At 38.6% G+C, this 21,256-nt stretch overlaps 1 protein-coding gene across 1 annotated transcript in view; it reads right to left on the reverse strand.

Annotated features, from left to right (window-relative positions):
* The window catches only part of DTWD2 (DTW domain containing 2), a gene marked incomplete at its 5' end in the record, with an annotated part of 93,592 nt that overhangs the window by 63,346 nt on the left and 8,990 nt on the right, over positions 1-21,256 (reverse strand). Inside the window, one exon of the mRNA XM_084278210.1 lies at positions 4,266-4,356. Within this exon, the coding sequence (XP_084134336.1) occupies positions 4,266-4,356 (91 nt within the window). The remainder of the gene's footprint in view (positions 1-4,265; positions 4,357-21,256) is intronic.

The raw sequence follows: 21,256 nt of genomic DNA on the forward strand, positions 1-21,256 counted from the left end.
CCATAATGGGGTAGGGAGCAGGGGCTCCTCAGATCTCAAAGAACATTAAAGAGACTCATGTTGGAGCAGAACCTCAGAAAATGAATAAAGAAGGAAGTACTGCCAGCTGAAGTAAACCATCTACTTATCAAAGATGGAAACTTATTTGTCCTTTAACACACCTGGGAACACATTATTTTTTTATCTAGACAAGAAGTATTGCAAACTGAGCTTGAATATTTAGGATGTCGATTTTTGTTTTCCTATCAAGGAAGAGAGCACAGGTTTATCTTTCATGTAATGAAGACAACAAGCTAACATCAAAATCTGAACAAAAGTTTCAGTTTGTTTATTTATCACAAGAGGAACAAAGGAAGGTTATTAGCTGAGTCTAGCAGGAGGCAAGACGCCAGAGGTCAGGTGAGGATTATGAAGCCCCTAAACCCAGTAAGGAACTAGTTCTTACACTATTCTCAGCCTGAGCATCTCATGATTCAGACAATGAAAATCCAAAGATCAGTCCCTAAACCACAGGACTAATTAACGAAAACCCGAGGAGGGGGAGTTGGTCTGTCTTTTGATTTATGAACTGTATATCAACATTTCAGTATTTGTGAACACAAGGGCTTGATTAGCTCTCTCACTTCTCTCTAGGTGGCTGTTACCTTCCACAGGTATCATTGTGAAGCTGCCTGCAGCTTACACATTGTCTTGCTACCAAATTGCTGTTAAATTAGTTTTGTGAAGACTTCTATCACTGCTGCCTAAAACCTTTATTAATTCTGCTTTTTTTGATCCGTATCTACTGATCCTCTATAAATAAAACATCATGGAGTTGAAGGAATAAGTTGTCTTGCTACCTCCACCACCACTTTGCACGGCGGCAGCAGCATGATGCCTCCTAGGGATAGATGAAGATCAAAGTATCTGGATAGTGAAGTGCTAGTAAGGGGAAGGAGAAAGATCCTTCAAACCACCATTGATTTCTTCTATCTCAACGAAGCAGAATAAAGCATCAATGGTGGTACAGTATTATTTGTTTTTTATTTCATCCTAATTAAATAACACTCCAATTCACTAGTCAGAAGACTCCCTTCTTCGTAAGAATGTAAGAAGCTGCAATAAAGGAACTGGAAGAAAATCAATTCTTTGTCTGTGATAAGCAAAACCAAAAGAGCTATCATCAGTCAAGGGAAAGTCATTCAACTGTTCCCTCCAATGTCGTATCATTACTTCAGAATTACCTTTCATATCAAATAAATACATTCTCCTAGTACAGGGGAAATGGAACTTTCCAATCTAAAAAACAATCCACGTTTACAGGAAGATAATACATTAAATTCAAAGCTGGAAGGAATTGTCTAAGAACAGAAGCTTAAGAACAGCTAAGTCAAACTAACATTTAAAAGGTTTCACTTGCTTATCATTTTCTTCATTAAAACCATTTGTATTGACTTGTTATATCAGCTATTTTCCATTTACTGGTTTGAAAATGAGCAGTTATTATCTCCTTTGTTCTTCTTAGTGTTCTAATAGTGACTTGCAACTCTTTTTATTCATTATTTGACCACTAAAGTACACAAACAGAAATAAGATCAGAGGACTGATGTCGTGAGTTGACCTTGGATGGCCTCCAGGTTCCTACAAGCCACTCTATCACTCCCCATCCTCAGCAGGAAGGAGGAAAAGAAGATGAAAATGAACTTGTGGGTTGAAATAAGGCAGTTTAATAAAGAAAAGGTAAGGCCTCGTGTGGAAGAAAAGAAAACCAAAATGATTTTATTTTCTACTTCATATCAGCACGTGATGTTCAGCCACTTCCTTGGAAACAGGGTTAGTCCAGCACACAGTGGTTAGTCCAGAAAGCAAACACCTTAATAACAAATACTGCTTCCCAGCTTTTGTTGTGTCATATGTTAATGGAATATCCCTTTGGTCAGCTTCGGTCAGCATAGGGGGACAGGGAACGGGGTTGGGGTCAGTTCATCACATGTTGTCATTGATGTTCCTTCTCTCTCGAGGGGAGGACTCCTCACACTCCTTCCCTGCTCCAGCATGGGCTCCCTCCCATGGGACAGTCCTCCATTAACTCCTCTAATGTGAGTCCAGCTCATGGGCTATAGTTCTTCATGAGCTGCTCTAGTGTGGGTCTCTCCCACAAGGCGCAGATCTTCAGGAACAGACTGCTACAGTGCAGGTCCCCTACAGGCTCACAAGGCCGGCCAGCAAAGCTGCTATAGCCGGGGCTCCAATCTCCATCGGGCCACAGGTCCTGGCAGAACCTTCCCACAGGGTCACAGCCTCGGTTCTCCACAGCTTGCAGGCGGATGTCTGCTCTACCATCATCCTCCTTGAGCTGCAGTGGCACAGTTTGCCTCACCAAGGTCTCCTCCAGGGCCTGCAGGTAAATCTCTGCTCAGGAGCCTGGAGCACCTACTCCCCCTCCTTTTGCACCTGACATCAGTATCTGCAGGACGGTTGTTCCTCTCACATATCCTCACTCCTCTCTCTGGCTACAAATGCTGCTGGGGATTGTATGCCCAACTACGTCACTGACCTACAGCAAAGGTAGGTCAGATATGCTTCTGCTATTCTCAGTCAAAAGCATCATCTGTGATCATTTAAGACAAACGTTTTCAAAGATATTCTTAGCTTCCCACCATTGTTTAGCTTATTAGAGATAAATCCAAGTGCCCTCATATAGTCAGCTAGTTGAATTTTTCTTCTCAGATGGACTGTCTTCAAAAACAGTGGTCTTCAAATACTACTTTATTGTGTGTTTTCCATTGCACAACATGTACTAATGTAAATCTTGCATTCCTGTCCTGGTTTTTGGCTAGGGTAGAGTTAATTTTCACAAGAAGCTTGTAAGAGACATAGCCAGGAGGGATCATCCAAACTAGCCAAAGGGGTATTCCATACCGTATACTCAGAACAAAGAGGGGCTACTAGAAGAAGAGTAGCTGCTCCAGGGTAACAGTGTTTGAGTTGCTGGGTTATGAACTAATTGTTTTGTGTTATCACCCATGCACATTCTGTCTCAATTTATTGTTCTCTCCTCCTCCCTGGTGCTGTCCCAGCAAACTGTCTTTATTCCAAACTGTGAGGTTTGCCTCTGTCTTCCCATTCTCCTTCCCATCCCACAAGGGACTGGAGGGGTGAGTGAGCTACCAAGTGGCTGCGCAGAGCTCAGCTGCTGGCTGGGGCTGAACCATGACAGTCTCATTGTAACAGACAGCTCTTGTGACTGCTGATTAATGGAAAGTGTAGGTAGCCTTTCAGAAGGACACAGGAGTAGTGTAGAAAATCTAAAATCAATCTACAAACTTTTTCTAATACCTTCCACTAGGAATAAGAAATTCAACACAATTCAAATGCCAGTTCAAAGTTCTCTGGCAAATTTTTAAACCGCTTCTTTTCCAGCAAGTCACTTAAGCATATACTTAAGTACTTTTGAAATAAGAAGTAACACAAAACAGTATTATAAGTATTCAATTAAAAACCACAGCTTTCCAATTTAAGGAGCAAGTATGTCATAGCTTCTGTTCTGTTTCTCTGTGAGAGAACACTTTTCTCTAACTTACTCATTTACATTCTGCTTAAGTGCCTTCAGGCAAAGACTCTCTGCATGCTGATGAGCTACTGTATAATGCTAAGTAAACAGCCAGAGCAGAAGACAAGTTTCTGAACTTCACAACCTAATTTGTAGACCCATCTATCCAGATCTGTGTAACCACAGCCCAACTTCTAAACCCTTTAAGATCTAGCACAATACTCCATTGTTAAGAAACAAGAAAACATCAACATAACTTCTGTTAGGTAAACCAAAACATACTGTTCTGAAGATAAACTGTAGTTTTTCATTGGCTGAACAGCTAAGGTCATCACTAAGATGAATTGGCTAGTTCATATTATTAACAGAAGACTAACATCAATAAAAGACCACTGCTATACTCAAAACACATTTCTCCCTGGATCAACTCTGAGGACCTCCATGAGACACCATGTCAAGATTAATTCTTGTACTCTGTATCAAGGCAAGCAGACTTCAGATTCTAGCACGACCATTCAGATAAGAAAATACATCTTGCGTGTATGGGACTTTCAGAGAGAAGGTGTGATTTCAGAAGATAAAATAATTCAGAAGAACTGAATAAAAGATACAGTAACTCAGGTGAACTGGTATTTAAATCAATCAAGTTTAAAAGGAACAAGTTTCCTCTTGCCTGTCATTTCATGCATTAAGATTGTAGCTGAACTCCAACAGTTACCACAGCCTTACTCACCTCTGCTGGATGCTGAATTATATACAAGCAGGTGGAGACCTTTAGCGGATGTATTGGCAGGAATGGACATAAACACACCTTCTGAGGACGGCTACATGACAGGAGGGAGTGAAAGAACAATAAAAGTAATAAGCAATTTATGAAAGATGGCATAAATATATTGCACAAACACATAACACTACCCAAGAGGCATGTTAAGAATTTCCCCTTACAATACAGTGTATTAAACCTGATGTAATTTTCCGTTAGAAACACCTTCTGTTTCTAAAAATAAAGGACCAGGTTTTAATGAAATAGAGTTTTGAGAACAGTGTTCAGTCCCCTCCTGGGGTCTGGTTAGGATTAAAGCACTCTCAAAATCCTTTCATCATCTTCAGGAAGAGCAACTTCAATGGCATCCATACCCGAATCAGAGAAATCTGTTACTGTTTTTCATACCAAGTTAGTGTTTCAACAACTTGATAAAATACCATAATATGTAATAATTGATGTAGCATTTGCAATGGATTAATTACAATAGAAAATTTTAGCAGTATACACACATGAAACCCCAGATAGGCTGCATTTATGGTCAGGTTCCTATTTTGTAATTCCATCTATACTAAAATAGGTAGTAGATATGTAGTATGAAAACAAAAAAAATCCTTATCAGGAACTTCTAATTTAAGTCTGAAAAAAGAAAATTAAACAATTCTTTGGTGTGCTGCATGTAGCTGTTAAACAACTAATGGAATGGAATATATCTAAAGACATGAACTTAAGTACTGCTTGGCATGAAATTAGCATGCTGAATTATCAAGAATAAACAGAAGCAAAGAATTAAGCTCGAAGCCATTCACAGAATAATTGAAGTTATTGCAGCAAAAACATATATATACATATGCATTTGCACACACAGAAGTCACTGTAGGTACTTGTCTACATTATTCAGTAACTCAGAAAAAAATTTTTCCTTAACAGTGAAACTATTACAAATATTCACCACTTAAAAATCATGTAATCTCTACAAACAAACTCTCTGATCTTAGAAATTATAAAGCCAGTGTTTTCAGCAGAATGCTAGGGACTCGGAGCACAACTTCAACTGTATTTTCCCTGCAGTCTTTCTTGGTAACAGTTTATATGTCAGCCACTGTAAGAGACCAAGCAATCATGCAGTAGACATGATTTACAAAAGTGAATTCTCAGGACAGACCCCGACTGAGTTTGTGGTGAGCCTGACTGACACCGCACTCCTGAGAGCACACACACAGCCAAGTATACTAAGTAATGTTACAGTAATCCAGGCTAGTGTAACTGCTTCCCAGTCAAACAGTCCTTACTAGTAAATGCTGGCACTATTGAAAGGCAGTAAAATAGATAAACTCCTCATTAGCAGCTGACATGTTAATTTAAAAGCCCTGTTTCTAGCTCCAACTACTGAGACACAGAAACTATTCCCTTCTACACAGGGTAAACAGTTAGAGGTTACTCAACAACAGTCTAAATCCGAAGTGATGAGGGGAATGTTGCTGCAAGGGAAGGAATTGGTACTCATCAAAATAAATTTTTAAGTATTTAGACTAAAAGGCCCATGGTCAAAAAATCAGCCGTGACAAACCAGAAATTGTTCTCATACACTCTTGTGGTATACTTTTCCAGTGGTCTGCTGTCCATCTGCCCTCCGCACTCTTAGTCTTGGCATTTTCCTGTCACTATTCCTGCACAAATTTAGCATATTCTATTTTATTAATGGGCAAGCTTTGAGCATAAAATTAAGCATTCAGTGGTTATTCCAGGGACCATCACTGCAAATTAACAGAAAGCAACCTTCCTTCCAGTTCTGGTAGGTCTAATTTCAGATGTTCTCTAATGCTGGACCAAAATTTTCTCACTTGTAACCAATTTAAAAAGAAATTTCTAAAAACAGTTTTGTTAACAACCTGAAAGCAGCAAGTACCCCAGGAAGCTGTTTGTTACCTGTGGCCTCATTGTTAAGAAGAAGCTTATCCTCTTTTTGATCACCAAATTTAGTGGAAACTCAATTTTGTACTAAGTGCAATTTCTTAGTTTCTTCCCATTATTGAATGACTGGTTTCACTGAAAAGAGAAGTTGTTAAAGTTCTCCCCATTATGGTATTTTCTACTGAGGAGAGATTAAAGGCATGAAAATCTACTGCACAAAGCTGTTCCAAAACACTTAGCTTGTGACTTCAATCCAAAATGCTGCATTGTTCACTGGCTTCACTGGCTTTTATAAGCAGACGGAAAGTTTCTAGTGATTTCTGACTTTGTGGTCTTTAACTATTACAAAGTTTGCTTTAACTTATGTTAAAGTCTCCTTTTTGCATATGCTTTTTTTTATTTTCCACATTGGCTTGGATTTTTCATAGCTAGTTTTTTAAGCTTTGTTAATGTCACCACAAGAAAAAAAAAAAACAACACAACAAACAAAACCCAAACCAAAAAAAGGGAAATTACCCACAAAGCAAGCATTTTCAAATAGTTAAAGAATAAACTGTACCTATAATTTGATTTGTAGGGAGCAGAGCACAAACCATGACAAGTAAAATACCTTCCAATATAATTTAATTACTTACATATGTATGTATGTTACTTAACTTTAAGCACCCAATTAGGTGCCTAATTATGTTGAATACATACTTTTACAACTCTATCCTGGGGGGCACAATTCTTATCTCCATACTTTCACTGTGGTACCTAATGGTTATTGTGCCAAGACAAAAGAAAAAACCAAAAAAAAACCCCAAAATACACACTAAACCATAAAAAACATTATTCTTCTGCAAAAGTGATATCATCAGCCTGCATCAGTCAGCCACAAAGCACTGCAGAACAAAAGTAGTTTTGTTACACCACCACAAAAGCTGCCTTTGCTTCGAGAAAGGCCACCTAGGCAGAAAAGGGTTTTTTTTGTCTTTTTCTTCAGTTTAAAGATTCTACTATGGTCTTGCCCTACATACAGATAAGAAGTTACAGAAGGCTAGGGGCTAGGGAACTCATTTAAAGATGATCATCAGTTTTCTCCCATTTGTGGAAATGCAAGTAGCAATCTGCCTCAGGCAGGAATGGCAGTATTGTGGGTGGGGACTAGGATTCAAAGAAGGATAATTCTGACAGTATTATTCACTTGTATACAATTTCACTACAGCTCAAACACATCCAGTGGGTTCTTACCAGTTTTTCAATACAGCACTTCTAGTTTAAAAACTTATGACAGAGTAACCTGTCCCATTTGGTGGGACTGAAATAAAGCACAAATTAACACACAACCCCCAACATTCAGTGTCGTGCAAAAGTGCTCCATGTGTAAAAGGCAGCCATGCACATGCACAGACTTCTCATATCTTTTCTTCCATTACTCACATCTAAATTAATGATGTTAAGGTTTAGATAACATTTAGCCTATTTTCCCAGCAGAACCGAGTCTGGACTGTAGACTGTGCTGTGCTGCGGTGTCAAGATTAGTGTGATTACTAGTTTCTGGGCAGAGATACTCTAAAAGCAAATATGCAGCAGCCTGGAAAATAGTGAGCTAATTCTGAAACTCTTTCCAAGTCTACATATGATTTTCCTGCAAATATAAATGTCCTTACTCAGCTCAAGACTAACTTTTACTTTGTTATGACTCCAAAGGGCTTCTGCAAACAGGCACCAAACTGGGAACACAAATAAATGTATTCTTACAACCATACTCAGAGAACTAAAGGCAGGCAATTCAAGGATTTAAACCCAAAGTAAGCAAGGAATAGCAACATTACAATTTTATGCTCAGCATTTGTACAGGTTTCTAGGGAAAGCTATAAAGAGGCTGAGCGCCAAACACATGCTCTAGGAACAATGGTTGCAATATTAAAATAAAGAGGAAGCTGATGTTTTAAAACTACTATCACTTGTGGCAACATTTTCATGTTCCAACACATCTTGCCAAGGTTGGGCCCCAGACTCTGTATTTTCAAAGAAACGTGCCTGGCCAAACAGAAAAAGGCTGCTTCAAGTAAATTAGATTTCTCTATTGTTTACATCAGAATGCCAAGGGTTTCAAGGTCAAAACCCACCTGAGAAGTCTGGAGAAAAGCCACCCAGCTACCATATGTTTGCTATAGACTAATGTTTTAATACAGGTTTTATACTAACACAAGTCCATTATTAACATACATTAAAACAACATTTAGGAGTTTTACAAAGCTGTACTGGAAGTTTAAAGGCAAAAGCCCACAGATTTTATAAAATCTGAGTACAAATGTTATTTTTGCTAGTTTTATGTTAAGACAAACACAAATTTTAAATGGTTTTAGGATTACATTTCACATCCTCCACCATAACCGCTGCAGCTATGGAACAACCTTAAAGGAATGAGTGGATTCAGTTAAACACAGATAAACATAAAATGATGCACTCAGGAAGGAACCTACAGAAAACCCCCATACATACAGAAACCCCCCAGGGTCTGAGGTTAATATGGCACAACATTCACAAGTAAGACAGCAGTTCTATGAAGTGGCAGTTTAATGCCTGGGAGTTATTAAAAATTCAGATCAGATGTTAAGTGTTACTAGGACAGGATGAAAGAATTAAACAGAGAACATCGTCATGCCACTACATAAACCTCTGGTTTAGCCCCATCTTTCACTCCCAGTGCAAAAAAAGGCTGGAGAAGCCAGAAACACACACATGGAGTAATTCCTTGTGCCAAGGGCCACAGATCTCCTTACTCCCATATGCTGCGTACACAAGAACTTTACATGGGGTCAAGGGAAATTGGAAAACTTTGTGAAATAAAAATCCATCACACATGGAAGCACCATCACTGAAGGCACACAGTCACAGCACACTCGAAGTGCCCTGAGCTGAAGGCAGTTAGAGAAAGGACAGCAGGATCAGCTGCTGTAGATGTACATATACACTCATCACTGAATCTGCTCATAGCTGGTGACAGAACGCGGTGCCAATGGACCTTTGATATGCTCTGGTACGGCCATTCTTCTATTCTCAGTCTGCGTGATTTAAAATGACAGTGTACAAGGCCAACTGCAGTCACTGGACATTACCTAACTATATTTTTTTACTTTTTGTATTGTAGCTCTAAGCTTTGTATGTACACCTGCATTTCTCTGGGCGCAATCTTATAGCTCCTGTGGGGTAGCCTGCTATAACTGACAGGAATAACTGCCATCTTAAAAAACAATTTGGTGATTATATTTGTACTTTTCCACGCCCCATGGCTACACAGTATGTGACCTGATGCAATTGCCATAACTTTCATGGAAGAAGCAATTTCTATTAATGGAAAACCCCTCTCCCTTGTGTTATACACAAATAAAATAATTGATTACCTCATCCTCTACATGGCCAATAACTATCTGGCAAACCCAGCGCTACTGCGGCCAGAAGGAAGACTTGGTATTCCCTAAAGCTTTTCTGACATTAATCATAAATCCTGCAAGGAGAGCCAAAGTGCCACAGTCACCAGTTGAACAGTACATTAAAGACAGGCCTAAAGTTCGCTCTAGCTAAGACTACACAGTAGACTTGACATTTCTGAAAACTTGCCCATCCTCTGATCCTAATAAATATGTCAGATTTAAACTAGAAACTCCAAATATACAAACACTGCTGATCTACTTTGTTAACTGAAGCTCACACGTGCTTTTCAACTACTAAGAGGGATACTGTAAACTGCAATACTGAAATAATAAATGAAGATATTACATAGAGTTCTCTCCTTTGTTTTAAAATTGAACAGGATAAGCCAATTAAATCATTACCACTGCTTCAGTTATTACGGGCTGCCCTTATTTTCTCAATAGCAGGAAGTCTATGGGTAATGTGGCTGAGCAATTTTAAGGTGCTACAAAATGGCTGTGTAACATTGTCATGTAAATATTTCTCACAGTTTCAGTGCTAGTAGTCCTTTAGTCTCATGCTCAGGTACCCTGGAGCACAGAAATAATAAAATACCATCTCTGTCACACTTCAGATTTCATTATAACATTCATGGTCACCATATTTTGTTATTTTATTGTTCCTGCTTGAATTATTATACTTTTAAGACATCCACTACTATTCTCACAACCATCCAAATGAACTAGCCTACACAAGACTTACTCCCACAGACAAGATCGAGAAATAAAAACAGAAGTAAAACAAAATAAAAGCTCATTCTTTTTTTAGACTCAGTTTTCTAATTACATACCTATCAGCTCACTCTTCAATTTCTCTTCAAAGTAAATTTTGGAAAGTGCTACTGCTCTCATGCAATGCCCAGAAACTCAAGGAGCCATCAGAATTTTTTAGGTTTCTTCTAGGCTTATTATAAATACTCTTTACACAAGCACAATTTCCAAGCCTTAGTTTAACAGTGGAACTCACTGGTCACAAGGCATGAAGGTTTACAATTAAATTCTTACAAACACAGTATCAGAAATAGATGTGGAGAGAGTATCCAGAAAAATCAACAAAGCACCTTCTTATCCTATAGGTAACCTGTACAGCACCAGCTGGGGAGGAGGAAAAGAAAAAGAAAAAAAGAAAAAGGAATATTGCTGAGGTTTTGGTTCCCACAAGAAGTTTAAGGAAAAAAAAAAAAAAACAACAAACAGGTGTATCTTGTTTTGTTGTTTTGGGGTTTTTTTAATGATGCAGACAGTGAATTTAATAGGACATATCTGTTTCCTGAGTAAAAAATACATTTTAATGGAGAAGCATCTAATACAAATCATGGTGAAAATTATTTCTACCTTTTGAATTTCAAATTTTAACTTAAAGGTTAATTATATATTAATTAATAAAACAGTTTTCAAAACTGATTATGATATCTACTGATTAGTCAACATGCATTCCTGGACAAATCAAATACTTCTTCTCATCCCCAGCTCAACATCTTCATCATCTTCTTAAGAAGCTATTAAAGAGCGTAGGATTAATTATTCTGCTAACCTCCTCCATAAAATCGTGCACAGAAAACATATTCTATCCAAAGAAAAGTTCACACACAACAGGTAAAATCTCATTTTCATCTTACCTGACAACATGCATCAACTACTTTGTAAACAAACTGCCCTTAGTAAAGAGTTAAATATCTAAAGAAATCTTACAGTTGTCCTGCACAGTCTTTTGAACCTTTTCAACACAGATACTAACTTTAAGGAATTCAAAACAGGAATAAATTAATTCAGCTAATCAGAAATCCGAAATACTAGCTCCAATTCATAGAAAAGATCTACCCCCATTACCACGTGAGCTATGAAGTCATTTGGTGTCCTTACATTTTGTGGAAAATCATTTACCAAGGCATAGGGAATGTGAACTACACCAACGAGCTAAAGGCACTGAGTGTGAATGTCAGGACAACATATAATGGTCTACAAGTACAAACTTCCTGAGAGAGGTGGTGGATGCCCCGTCCCTGGAGGTGTTCAAGCCCAGGTTGGATGGGGCCCTGGGCAGCCTTGTGTAGGTCCAGGCCTGGAGGTTGGTGTCCCTGCCTGTGGCGGGGGGTTGGAGCTCTATGATTCTTGGGGTCCCTTCCAACCCAGACCATTCTATGATTCTATGATGCCTCCATTCATTGTTCTGAAGCACCAGGCAGTAACAGAGAAGCATCCTTCTAGAAACACACATTTAGGGCATTATCAGACTAGATCAATCCAAACCTGCCATGTGTTGTGTTACAAATTTCACAGAATCACAGAATCATTAAGGTTGGAAAAGACCTCCAAGATCATCTAGTCCAATGGTCCCCCTACCACCTACATTACTAACTAAACCACGTCCCTAAGTACCTCATCCAACTTATCCATCTGGCTCCAGGAAAAGTTCCTGCAGCACTACATTTTAAATTCATGACCAAAACCTTGATGATGTTTTCCATCACAATCAAGATTTCCCCACGAATTTGAAAATTACTGCTGTCTTGCAAATTTCAAACAACCTTGGGCCTTTGCTCAGAGCAATGGACTTCAGAAAACCCAACAAATAAGGCAGCTGACAGAGGCATTAAGCAACGATGAGAGTAAGTTCAAATATTAAAAAACTATTTGCATCTGTCTCATGAATAGCCATATTGTACACCTTACCGTTTTGTTATCATGTTACCAAAAAAATGCACAGCAAGAAAAAAAAGGGTATCAATTATCAAGAGCTACTGAAGCATAGATATCCTTTTTGGTTCAGAAAATCCCAGAACCACTATTGCTATAGCTCTCTGGGTGCTCCTTCCAGCCCTTCCTGCGACTCACAAAATCACAGAATGACAGAATTACAAAATGTTAGAGGTTGGAAGAGACCTTGAAAGATCATCTAGTCCAACCCCCCTGCCAGAGCAGAATCACCTAGATTAGGTCACACAGAAATGTGTCCAGGTGGGTTTTGAATGTCTTCAGAGAAGGAGACTCCACAGCCTCTCTGGGCAGCCTGTTCCAGTGCTCTGCCACCCTCACGGTGAAAACATTTTTCCTTATGTTGGAACACAGAACCTCCTATGCTCCAGTTTGCATACACTGCCCCATGTCCTATCACTGGACATCACGTTCCCTAATATCCAGTCAACTGGGACCTCCCCGGTCAGGCAGATTGCTCATAAGTGATGGAAAGTGACCTGGTGAATACTTCCACCAACTCCCTCACCCTTGGGCGGATCTCATCTGGCCCCATTGACATACATTTAGTTGCTGAAGCACCTCATCATTTCCCCTTGGATTACGGGGGCTGCTTTATGCTCCTCTCCCTGTCTTCTGGCTCAGGGGGCTGTGTACTCAGGGAACAACTGGTCCTGCTGCTAAGCCAGATGCATCCTCATCGTTTGTCACTATGTTACCAGCCCTGTCAACTACAGGACAGAGGTTGTCCTTAGTCAGTCCTCTTTTTACTACTAATGTATTTATAGAAACTTTTTTTTTTTGCCCTTAACTTCAGAGGCCAGGTTCAGTCCTAGTTGTACTTTTGCCCTTCTATTTTTTTCCCTGCACAGCCTCACTGCTTTTTTGTAATCCTTATGACTGGCCTGCCCTTTCTTCCAAAGGCCATAAATCCTCTTTTCAGAACTAAACAGCTATCAGTTGGCAGTGATATTCAGTTGAAGCTCAGCTGGTCTGGATTTGAACAACTGTAGCAAAACAGTTGAAAAGCCTATTTTATAAAGATTACAAGATGTCATTCTTCCTAGTTTTAAGGATAAAATCAGACAAAAAAGGCAACCTCTCCACACATAAGAGATGAAAACACTCATTTATTTCATTACAAGCTCAGAGCTCTCATTAAGGACAAGATTCCTATCTTAGGACAAATTAAATCAGCTAGTGTGTTGCTTGAAGAAACAGGCAAATAAGTAAACATACATACATACATATTTTCCTCCAGGAAATGCAGATTTGTAAAAATATCTAAAATTAGTAAAGAAAAAAAACCTGCCCTTTCAAGTAGTTGGTAGTCTATGTATTATTCCAAAGTTCCCTTCTATTTTTCATTATCCTATTATTCACCATGATTTTTGAACAGTAAGTCAATAGTACAACTGATTATTATTGTTGTTGTTGGCGTTTTTACTATTATGTATTGGAGAGATAGCTGTATCCAGAGATTTATCACTTAAGGGTGAAGTAGCTTTTATGGACAAGTTTATAATATTATGGTGACAGGCAATTACATTATAATTATTTTTAAATCATTTGGAGATTTTCTTCAGACTTTGATATTACAAGGGAAGGTAACAAGTTACCCAATAAAATTAACAGATTCATTCACATGACATCTACACGAATGCTGTATGTCAAGTGTTAGATGTCCTCAAGGGGTGGTTTGGTTTTTTCTTTTCTTTTACATATTTTCATGCTGAAGGTAAAGACAAAAATCAATATATTTCAGAAAAGTGGACAAGGTCCATGCCACCTTTATTAAAGGTTCTAAGTTGTGCAGTGTTGTCATGTGACCATTTTCCAAAGCAAATAACCTTTTTGCCTGACCAATTAAATCATAAATAAAGGACAAACAAATACATTTGGGGATTTTTATTTTATTTTTGCCTGGAATGTTCATGGCAGCTTTATGAGGCTAATCTGAACATATTAAAACAAACAAATACCTTCTAATCCTATAAAAAGAGAAAAGATATGAAAAAGAAATGAACAAAATAGCCACTTTTTCTATTTTCCTAACTTGCTATGTGGAAGCAGATGTTGGCAGGCAGCTTTCATTGCAAATAACTGAAGTTAACAAATCAATAGGAGAACACTCTTTCAACTATTTCAACATTTACATTCAAGTTGGCTATGCCTTCTACTGTAACTAATAGGAGTAAATAAAAAAATAGCATTTAGCTTATGCAGCACTGCAGTCATTACAGAAAGGCCAGGAAAGCCAAAAACTAATGAGCCTGAGATTGTTGACATTTTCATGCATCTTGGCTCTACAGTCTGGCAAAATAGCTGGCATTCTGACAAGCTTGATGCCAGACAGTTAGCAACACTGTAAATTTGTTGAAGAAGGTGAAGCAGTAATGGTATTTAAAGTGAACCACTGAGACACTAAGATTAAGAAGTTAAACTGAAGTTCCACACTGCCAGCCAGTCTGTCTCAGAATTTTAGAGACCACCAAAAAACAAAACCAAAAAAACCACTAACCCCCCCCCCCCCAAAAAAAAAAAAAAACCCTGCAAGCAAACAAAAAAAAACCCTCCAGAAAAAAGTCTGTAACCAAAAAAAGTCTTGTGGAAAAGCTCAGAATTTCCTGGGGAACAGAGGGACTCATCAATGCAAGAAAGAAAGAGGAAAAAAAAATCCAACAACATGGAATCAGCATCTTGATTCTTTCAAGCATCTGTGTATATACAGAAAACACTCCTGTTAACAGCATAAAGTAAAAACTGAAACATATTTTTAAAGAACTTAAGAAGCATTAATTTAGGAACCTCATAAGTTAAATGAGTTCTGTGTATATCATTGGCTGAAGTTGGGGGTTTTTTTGTAACACTACAGAAGTACATTTGTTTGAATTTTGCTTCAAACTGAAGACTTGTATTTCCCCAAATGCTTGTTACCGTTTTAGCCTTTGAAATAATAATTACAAAATTAGAAACTGTGCCATTGGCTTTATATGATAAAGCTGAGTTCAGCTATGGTTTATTTAAATTGACGTGCAGCTTGCTTAAAAGATGGTTAAGAAGTGACTACATCTGAAAGTCCTGCACCAAACCCTTTGTTAAAAAAGAACAAAAATAGTCATGAAAATAAGACTATCAAAGAGATTCTCTTTAAGTTTTTATTTCTAAGCCTTTCCTTAATTTCTATCTTTCCGGCTATTTTAAATAGAGCACCACAGAATCTGAACTTTGTGTAGGCAGGTCTTTATGAACTTCAGTAATATAATCTGATCTATCCCCTTTTCTAAAGGCCCACAATATTTCCAGTATCTTATTTTCTTTACTAGAACTGAAAATTTAAAAAACTGTGAAAACTATCTTGAAGGCATGGACTGGAACATGGCAGAAACCACTAAGCTATAGAACAGTCCAGAGGAGCAAAACCAGTTACAAGATAGAAAGTACCTGCTATTTGGCTACCCTAGCAAGGGTCACTAAGCCAAAACCCAACCAGGGCTTCTCCTGTCATGCAGTCCTCCCCAGGTAGTACCCAGAAATCTGCCAGCACTGCCAGGCTTCACTGTGCCTGCAGCGCACCACTGCTGCACCTGATCCTCAGCCCCTCCGATTTCAACAAGCTTCAAATTAAGAAATTCCATTCAATAGTAAATTTCATTTACTATTGTTGAATGCCATTTTCACAAGTATTAATACACTCACCAGAAAGTAGTATTTTAGCAGTGTTTCAGCTCGTCTTTAGGTTAGCAACAAATAATTATGTAAATCTTATTGTATATGTACACAATTACTTGTTAATTTTATTACATTTTTACACAGGTTTGCAAAACAAATTGTCCAATGCATGGCTAACATCTCTATCTCCACACACAACAATGTACACGAGGGTGGTGAGACACTGGTTGGTCAGAGGGGTGGTGCAGGCTCCATCCCTGGAGACATTCAAGGCTCTGAGCAACTTGATTTAGTGAAGATGTTCATGCTTATTGCAGGGGGGTTGAACTAGATGGCCTTTAAAGGTCCCTTCCAACCTACTACATTCTGTGTTTCTGTGGTTCTGTAACTGATAAATTGGAGAAGCACAGCCTAAGGGTAGTTTGCTTCTGCCTGTTACTCTGTCTGCAAGAGAACAATGGTTCTTCCAAAGCAGTAAAAGCCACCAGACACAAACCCTGCGCTGATTCCCTGCTGGCACTTTGTTTTCATTACAATCCAGCAAGAGGACTAAACATATATTACACATGGAACTTGGACTTCTGTACAGCAGATGACATCTTCCAACTTGCCAGGACGAGTAGACAGGGTCCTTCTTCTCTTTAGCCTAGAATCTGGTAGACTTGCCAGCCCCGCTGCATGCTTGCCCAAAGAGCCTCTTTTCCAGAGGACTCAGAAACTGTGGCCCTTTTCCCACTCTATTCCTCAGGCTGATACCTTGCTGTGAGGGAATACAGGTTGTTTTGCATCCATGTGGAATAAAGAGTCGTAGTGAGCACTGCAGCGAGCCAGGGAAAAGGCAGCTGGAAAAGCTGAGGGATTAAGCCACTGCTGGCTAGAGCTAGTGACAAGCACATTTCAGCTGCCAGTCAGTGGTTCAAACAGTAACTGAAGCTGTGTAAATGCAGTATACAGATCTGAAGTTAAATTACCTAAAAGCTACATGCATTGGGGCTTGTTGCTGTTAGGGTTTTTTATTATTTTATTGTTGGTTTGTTGATTAAAAAATGGTAATTAGATCTTGTCATTAAGGCTAACCTTGCCAGAGTCTATGTAAGAATAAAAACATCTAACACTAACTTCCCATATCAACAGTTTATGAAGATTTTCAGGTTTTTATTTTTAGTCAGTTTAAGTTATATCCACAGCATTCTCTTGTTCCAAAAGCACAGATCAAGTGTCAACCAACCTGACTTTTCTATCTCTACATAAGCCATAGGACTTTTAAAATCTGAAATTTAGGTCTACCTATACAACGTTACCTTATTTAGTACAGGATTTTAAATAGACCCTACTGGCATGCATACTTTAACAGAAAAAAAAAAAAATAAGGATATGGCAAAAAGGAGTTAAATTAAAAGCTCAGTTCTGCACCAAATGAAATTAGAAGTGATTTATGACATTGATTTTTTAATGAAAGTAGGCTTAGTATGCACATGCGTTTCGGAAGTTAGAAGAAGATCTAAGTTTTTGTGTCTCTTAATTCATGCAACAGTGCCATATCCTGTCATTTACAGGCATGAATTTAATCTCTCATAAATTAAAAAGACTGCAATTAAGGTATTTCTATATTTTGGTAAAACAGGCGAGTACACAATAGAAATCTGTATTTACCATTAACATAAAAGGGGATACCTTCTATCAGACAAAATTTCTTTAAAGAAGAACATTCTTGTTAAAAGGAAAATCTACCATTCTCTGCAATTCATCTGAATGTAAGCAAAAAAATAGTTAACAGAGATTCATATGATGAATAAATGAAGTTAGAAAAAAGGTTAAATATTAAATAGAATCTTCAGTTAAAGTATTTTAGTGTACTACTCACTTCTGCCACAGACGGTAGAAGAACAGAGTTGTGCTTGGTATAACTCAACACTGAAAAAAGGCAGCGTGCAAGCAACGGTCTGTTCAGCCTTCCCGGTACCACTTGGCCATGAGAGTATCATAAATGCTATACTACACTCTAGCGCCCTTTTTCTGAATAGCAGGCACACCTGTCACTTTCATTCGGATTTTGACTTAGCATCAATCTTACTAAAAAGCCGTAAACTGCTATAAAATGCAATGAAATACCATATTTTAAAATACTACACCTGTTATTAAACATAAATCAGCTATTATATTTCATCAAAGCATGTTGATTCTTACTGAATACAGAATATTTTATTTATTAACCAGGCATGGAGTTAATTAGGTTATTCCACAGCTTTTTGTGGATAGTGTTAAGATGTCGCTTTTAAGGTTTACAGCTAATTAAGCACAAGTGCTTTTAAATGTTGAATATAGCAGTTACCACATCAAATCCCAGAGCCATATTGATCTGTACCTAATGACTGCTCAAGGTGCATTGCAGACAGCATTTCTAAGGAAAAATACCTTACAATAATACCTAATTTGAATAGAATAGATAGAAGTCTGTTGCATAAAGGAACCTATCCTTGTGTAACTTGCAAACACTAGTTTTGTAACTAATGTCCTATATGTTTGTGTTGTTTAGAAAAGTTAATAAAAACAAGGTTAGACTGCACCTGAGTACCTCATTAAGAGACTGACAGGAATGAGATAGACCACACCAGTTAAGATTCTGTGCTGAGAAAATAAGCATTGCCTGGTCTGAGAGGCCCCTGGTATTAACTCAGACAAAGCATAGCAGTTCAAAGCTATAAACAGATTCAATAAATAATTCAGATTGGAAGTGACCTCCACAGGTCATCTAGGCCAGGTTCCCACTCCAAACAAGAAAAACTTCAAAGCCCTTGAGCGACCTGATCTGAGCACTTCCAAGGATAGAGCCTCCACAGTCTTAAGGTAACTAGCTCTAGCGTTTAACCACTCTAAAATAATAGTTTGTTTTCTTAAGTTGAAACACAGCCAGGGTACACTCTGGTTGAAACAGTGAGGATTCTCCAGAGCTCTTCTGCTAGCAGGGAACACAGCAGCCCCACTCAGCCTGCTGCCCACCTTAGTGCTCTAGTCCTTTCCTGCAGACCAGTTCCCTTGCTGGCCAGGACACAGGCTGCAACACTGCCAGTGCCTGTTCAGCCATGGGCACAGGACTTTGAATTTACTAAATTTTGTGAGGGCCCTAACGACAAGAGTTTGTCAGTGTCTTTCTGAATGGCAGCTCTAGCTTTCTCCGTTACAGCACCGCTCGGTCTCGCCTATGATAGTGCCACCTGAAAGCTGCTTGTGCAGGCCTCCTACCCCACCAACCTGGTCACGGAGAAAATATTCACCAGCTTTGCACACAGTATGAACCCTCAGAGAAACCTCTCCAAAGCAGCTGTCTCATAGACTTTGGACTGTGGATCACTGGAGCTCAACAACACAGACAGATCTTTGGTCATTTTGCAGCAGAGTTCATCTAGTCTTTTTATTTTCAGCTTGACTACAAGGATAGTGTAGAAAATAGCCAAACGCCTCCCTAGTATTCTTATCCATAAAGACAAATGTAACCACCATTATCTCAGAAACTGTCATCATGGTTAGATACTATTAAATCCATTAATCACTCTGGCAAAGAAGGTGGGCATGCTGTTCTTCCTTCTGTCCTCTACCCCCACTTGTTTTTTGTGGCACATGACTTTATTAGTCCTCTGATAGTGCCCTTATTAAATTTCTGCTCTGACCCCACTGCAGACTGCTACATAATCTATATTTGCAAACATTAAGAGAAATTAAACCAAAGCAGTTGCTCATAACAGAAGGATATTAAAAGTTTAATAGAATTTAATAGGGTTTGACGGATTGTATTTACTCTATTGTTATAAATAACAAAGACATTACCAAAGTAGTTTTAGAGACTGAAGCTCTAAGATATTTAGGTGTCTAGATTCCTTGGAAACTACATGAGTTTAAAACACATTCATATCTATCAGAATCTCTGCTTCAGTTTCAGAAGGCCTGTTTCTGTGGAGACAGGACAAGGGGCAATGGCTGCAAGTTGGAGCACAGGAAGTTCCGCACCAACATGCGGAAGAATCTTTTCTCAATGAGGGTGACAGAGCCCTGGGACAGGCTGCCCAGGGAGGTGGTGGAGTCTCCTTCTCTGGAACTCAAGACCCGTCTGGACACCTATCTGTGCAATATGACCTGGGGAGCTGCTTTGGCAGGGGGGTTGGACCCGATGATCTCTCAAGGTCCCTTCCAACCCCTACAATTCTAAGGCATGAAGGGGCTATACATATATGAAAGTCTGTTGTACTTGGGGGGTGGGGGGTGGGGGTGTATCTATTTGGACACTAAAAGGGACTTAAAGTCAACACACTTGGGTATATGGGTAAGTCTTCAGCTGTTGTAGCCATCACAGTATGAAAAGTAAAATACTCCTTTTTTTTTCAGTTTTTTGCTTTGTGATGTGTTCATAAAAATCAATAACAATTCTTGTTAAGTAAGCACTGGTATTTTTTAGCATTCCTTATGATTAAATTGAGAAGGCTTGACTGATGTTGAAACATCTTTGGCTTCTCATACAAAACACAACCATCCCCAAGGCAAAGTTGCACTTGGTGTAATTACAGAAAAGGAGCAGATCAAAGGTATTAGAGTTGCTTTAATTAACAAGATTATTCTCTGCTGCAGTTCTTGTCTCTGGTTGTACTCCTACTAGCCTATAGCCATCCACAGTCAAAGGGATACGGCCAGCCTGACATACCCCTTTTGCCTTATTTTAAAAACTTCTAATGCAAGCAGTTCAAAATAGATGCTACACAAGTCAGATGAGCACAAAGTGGCCTAAAAAAAGGTCACTACTTGTTAATCTGATCACAATATAACAGGAAATTAATAAATGTCTCTGAAATTTAGCCCATCAGAAAGAAGTAACATTCAAACAACTAAAATTTTTAATTCATCAACAGTTCTGGCACCACTCATTACTGCTAATACAAGCCAAAGAAACAATCACAAGAGAAAACACTCTGGATGCAGTAACTGCTAAATGCAAAGCAAAAGGCAACTGAAACCCCACTGACCAATGTTTATATTTGTGATGGGATCCAATAGAAGCCACAGAATTTACTGTGTAAACAATAGTTATTTGAGGCAACATTAATCAAAATGTATTACACACGGCACTGACCTTGAAAACTGATGCTTGGAAATTTTTCCACTTACCTTTAGCTTCTCTTCCAAAAATGAACAGATTACATATATTTTAGTTCATCAATTTCCAACAAGTTA

The sequence above is a fragment of the Gallinula chloropus genome (assembly GCF_964237585.1).
Source record: "Gallinula chloropus genome assembly, chromosome: Z".
Taxonomy (NCBI): domain Eukaryota; kingdom Metazoa; phylum Chordata; class Aves; order Gruiformes; family Rallidae; genus Gallinula; species Gallinula chloropus.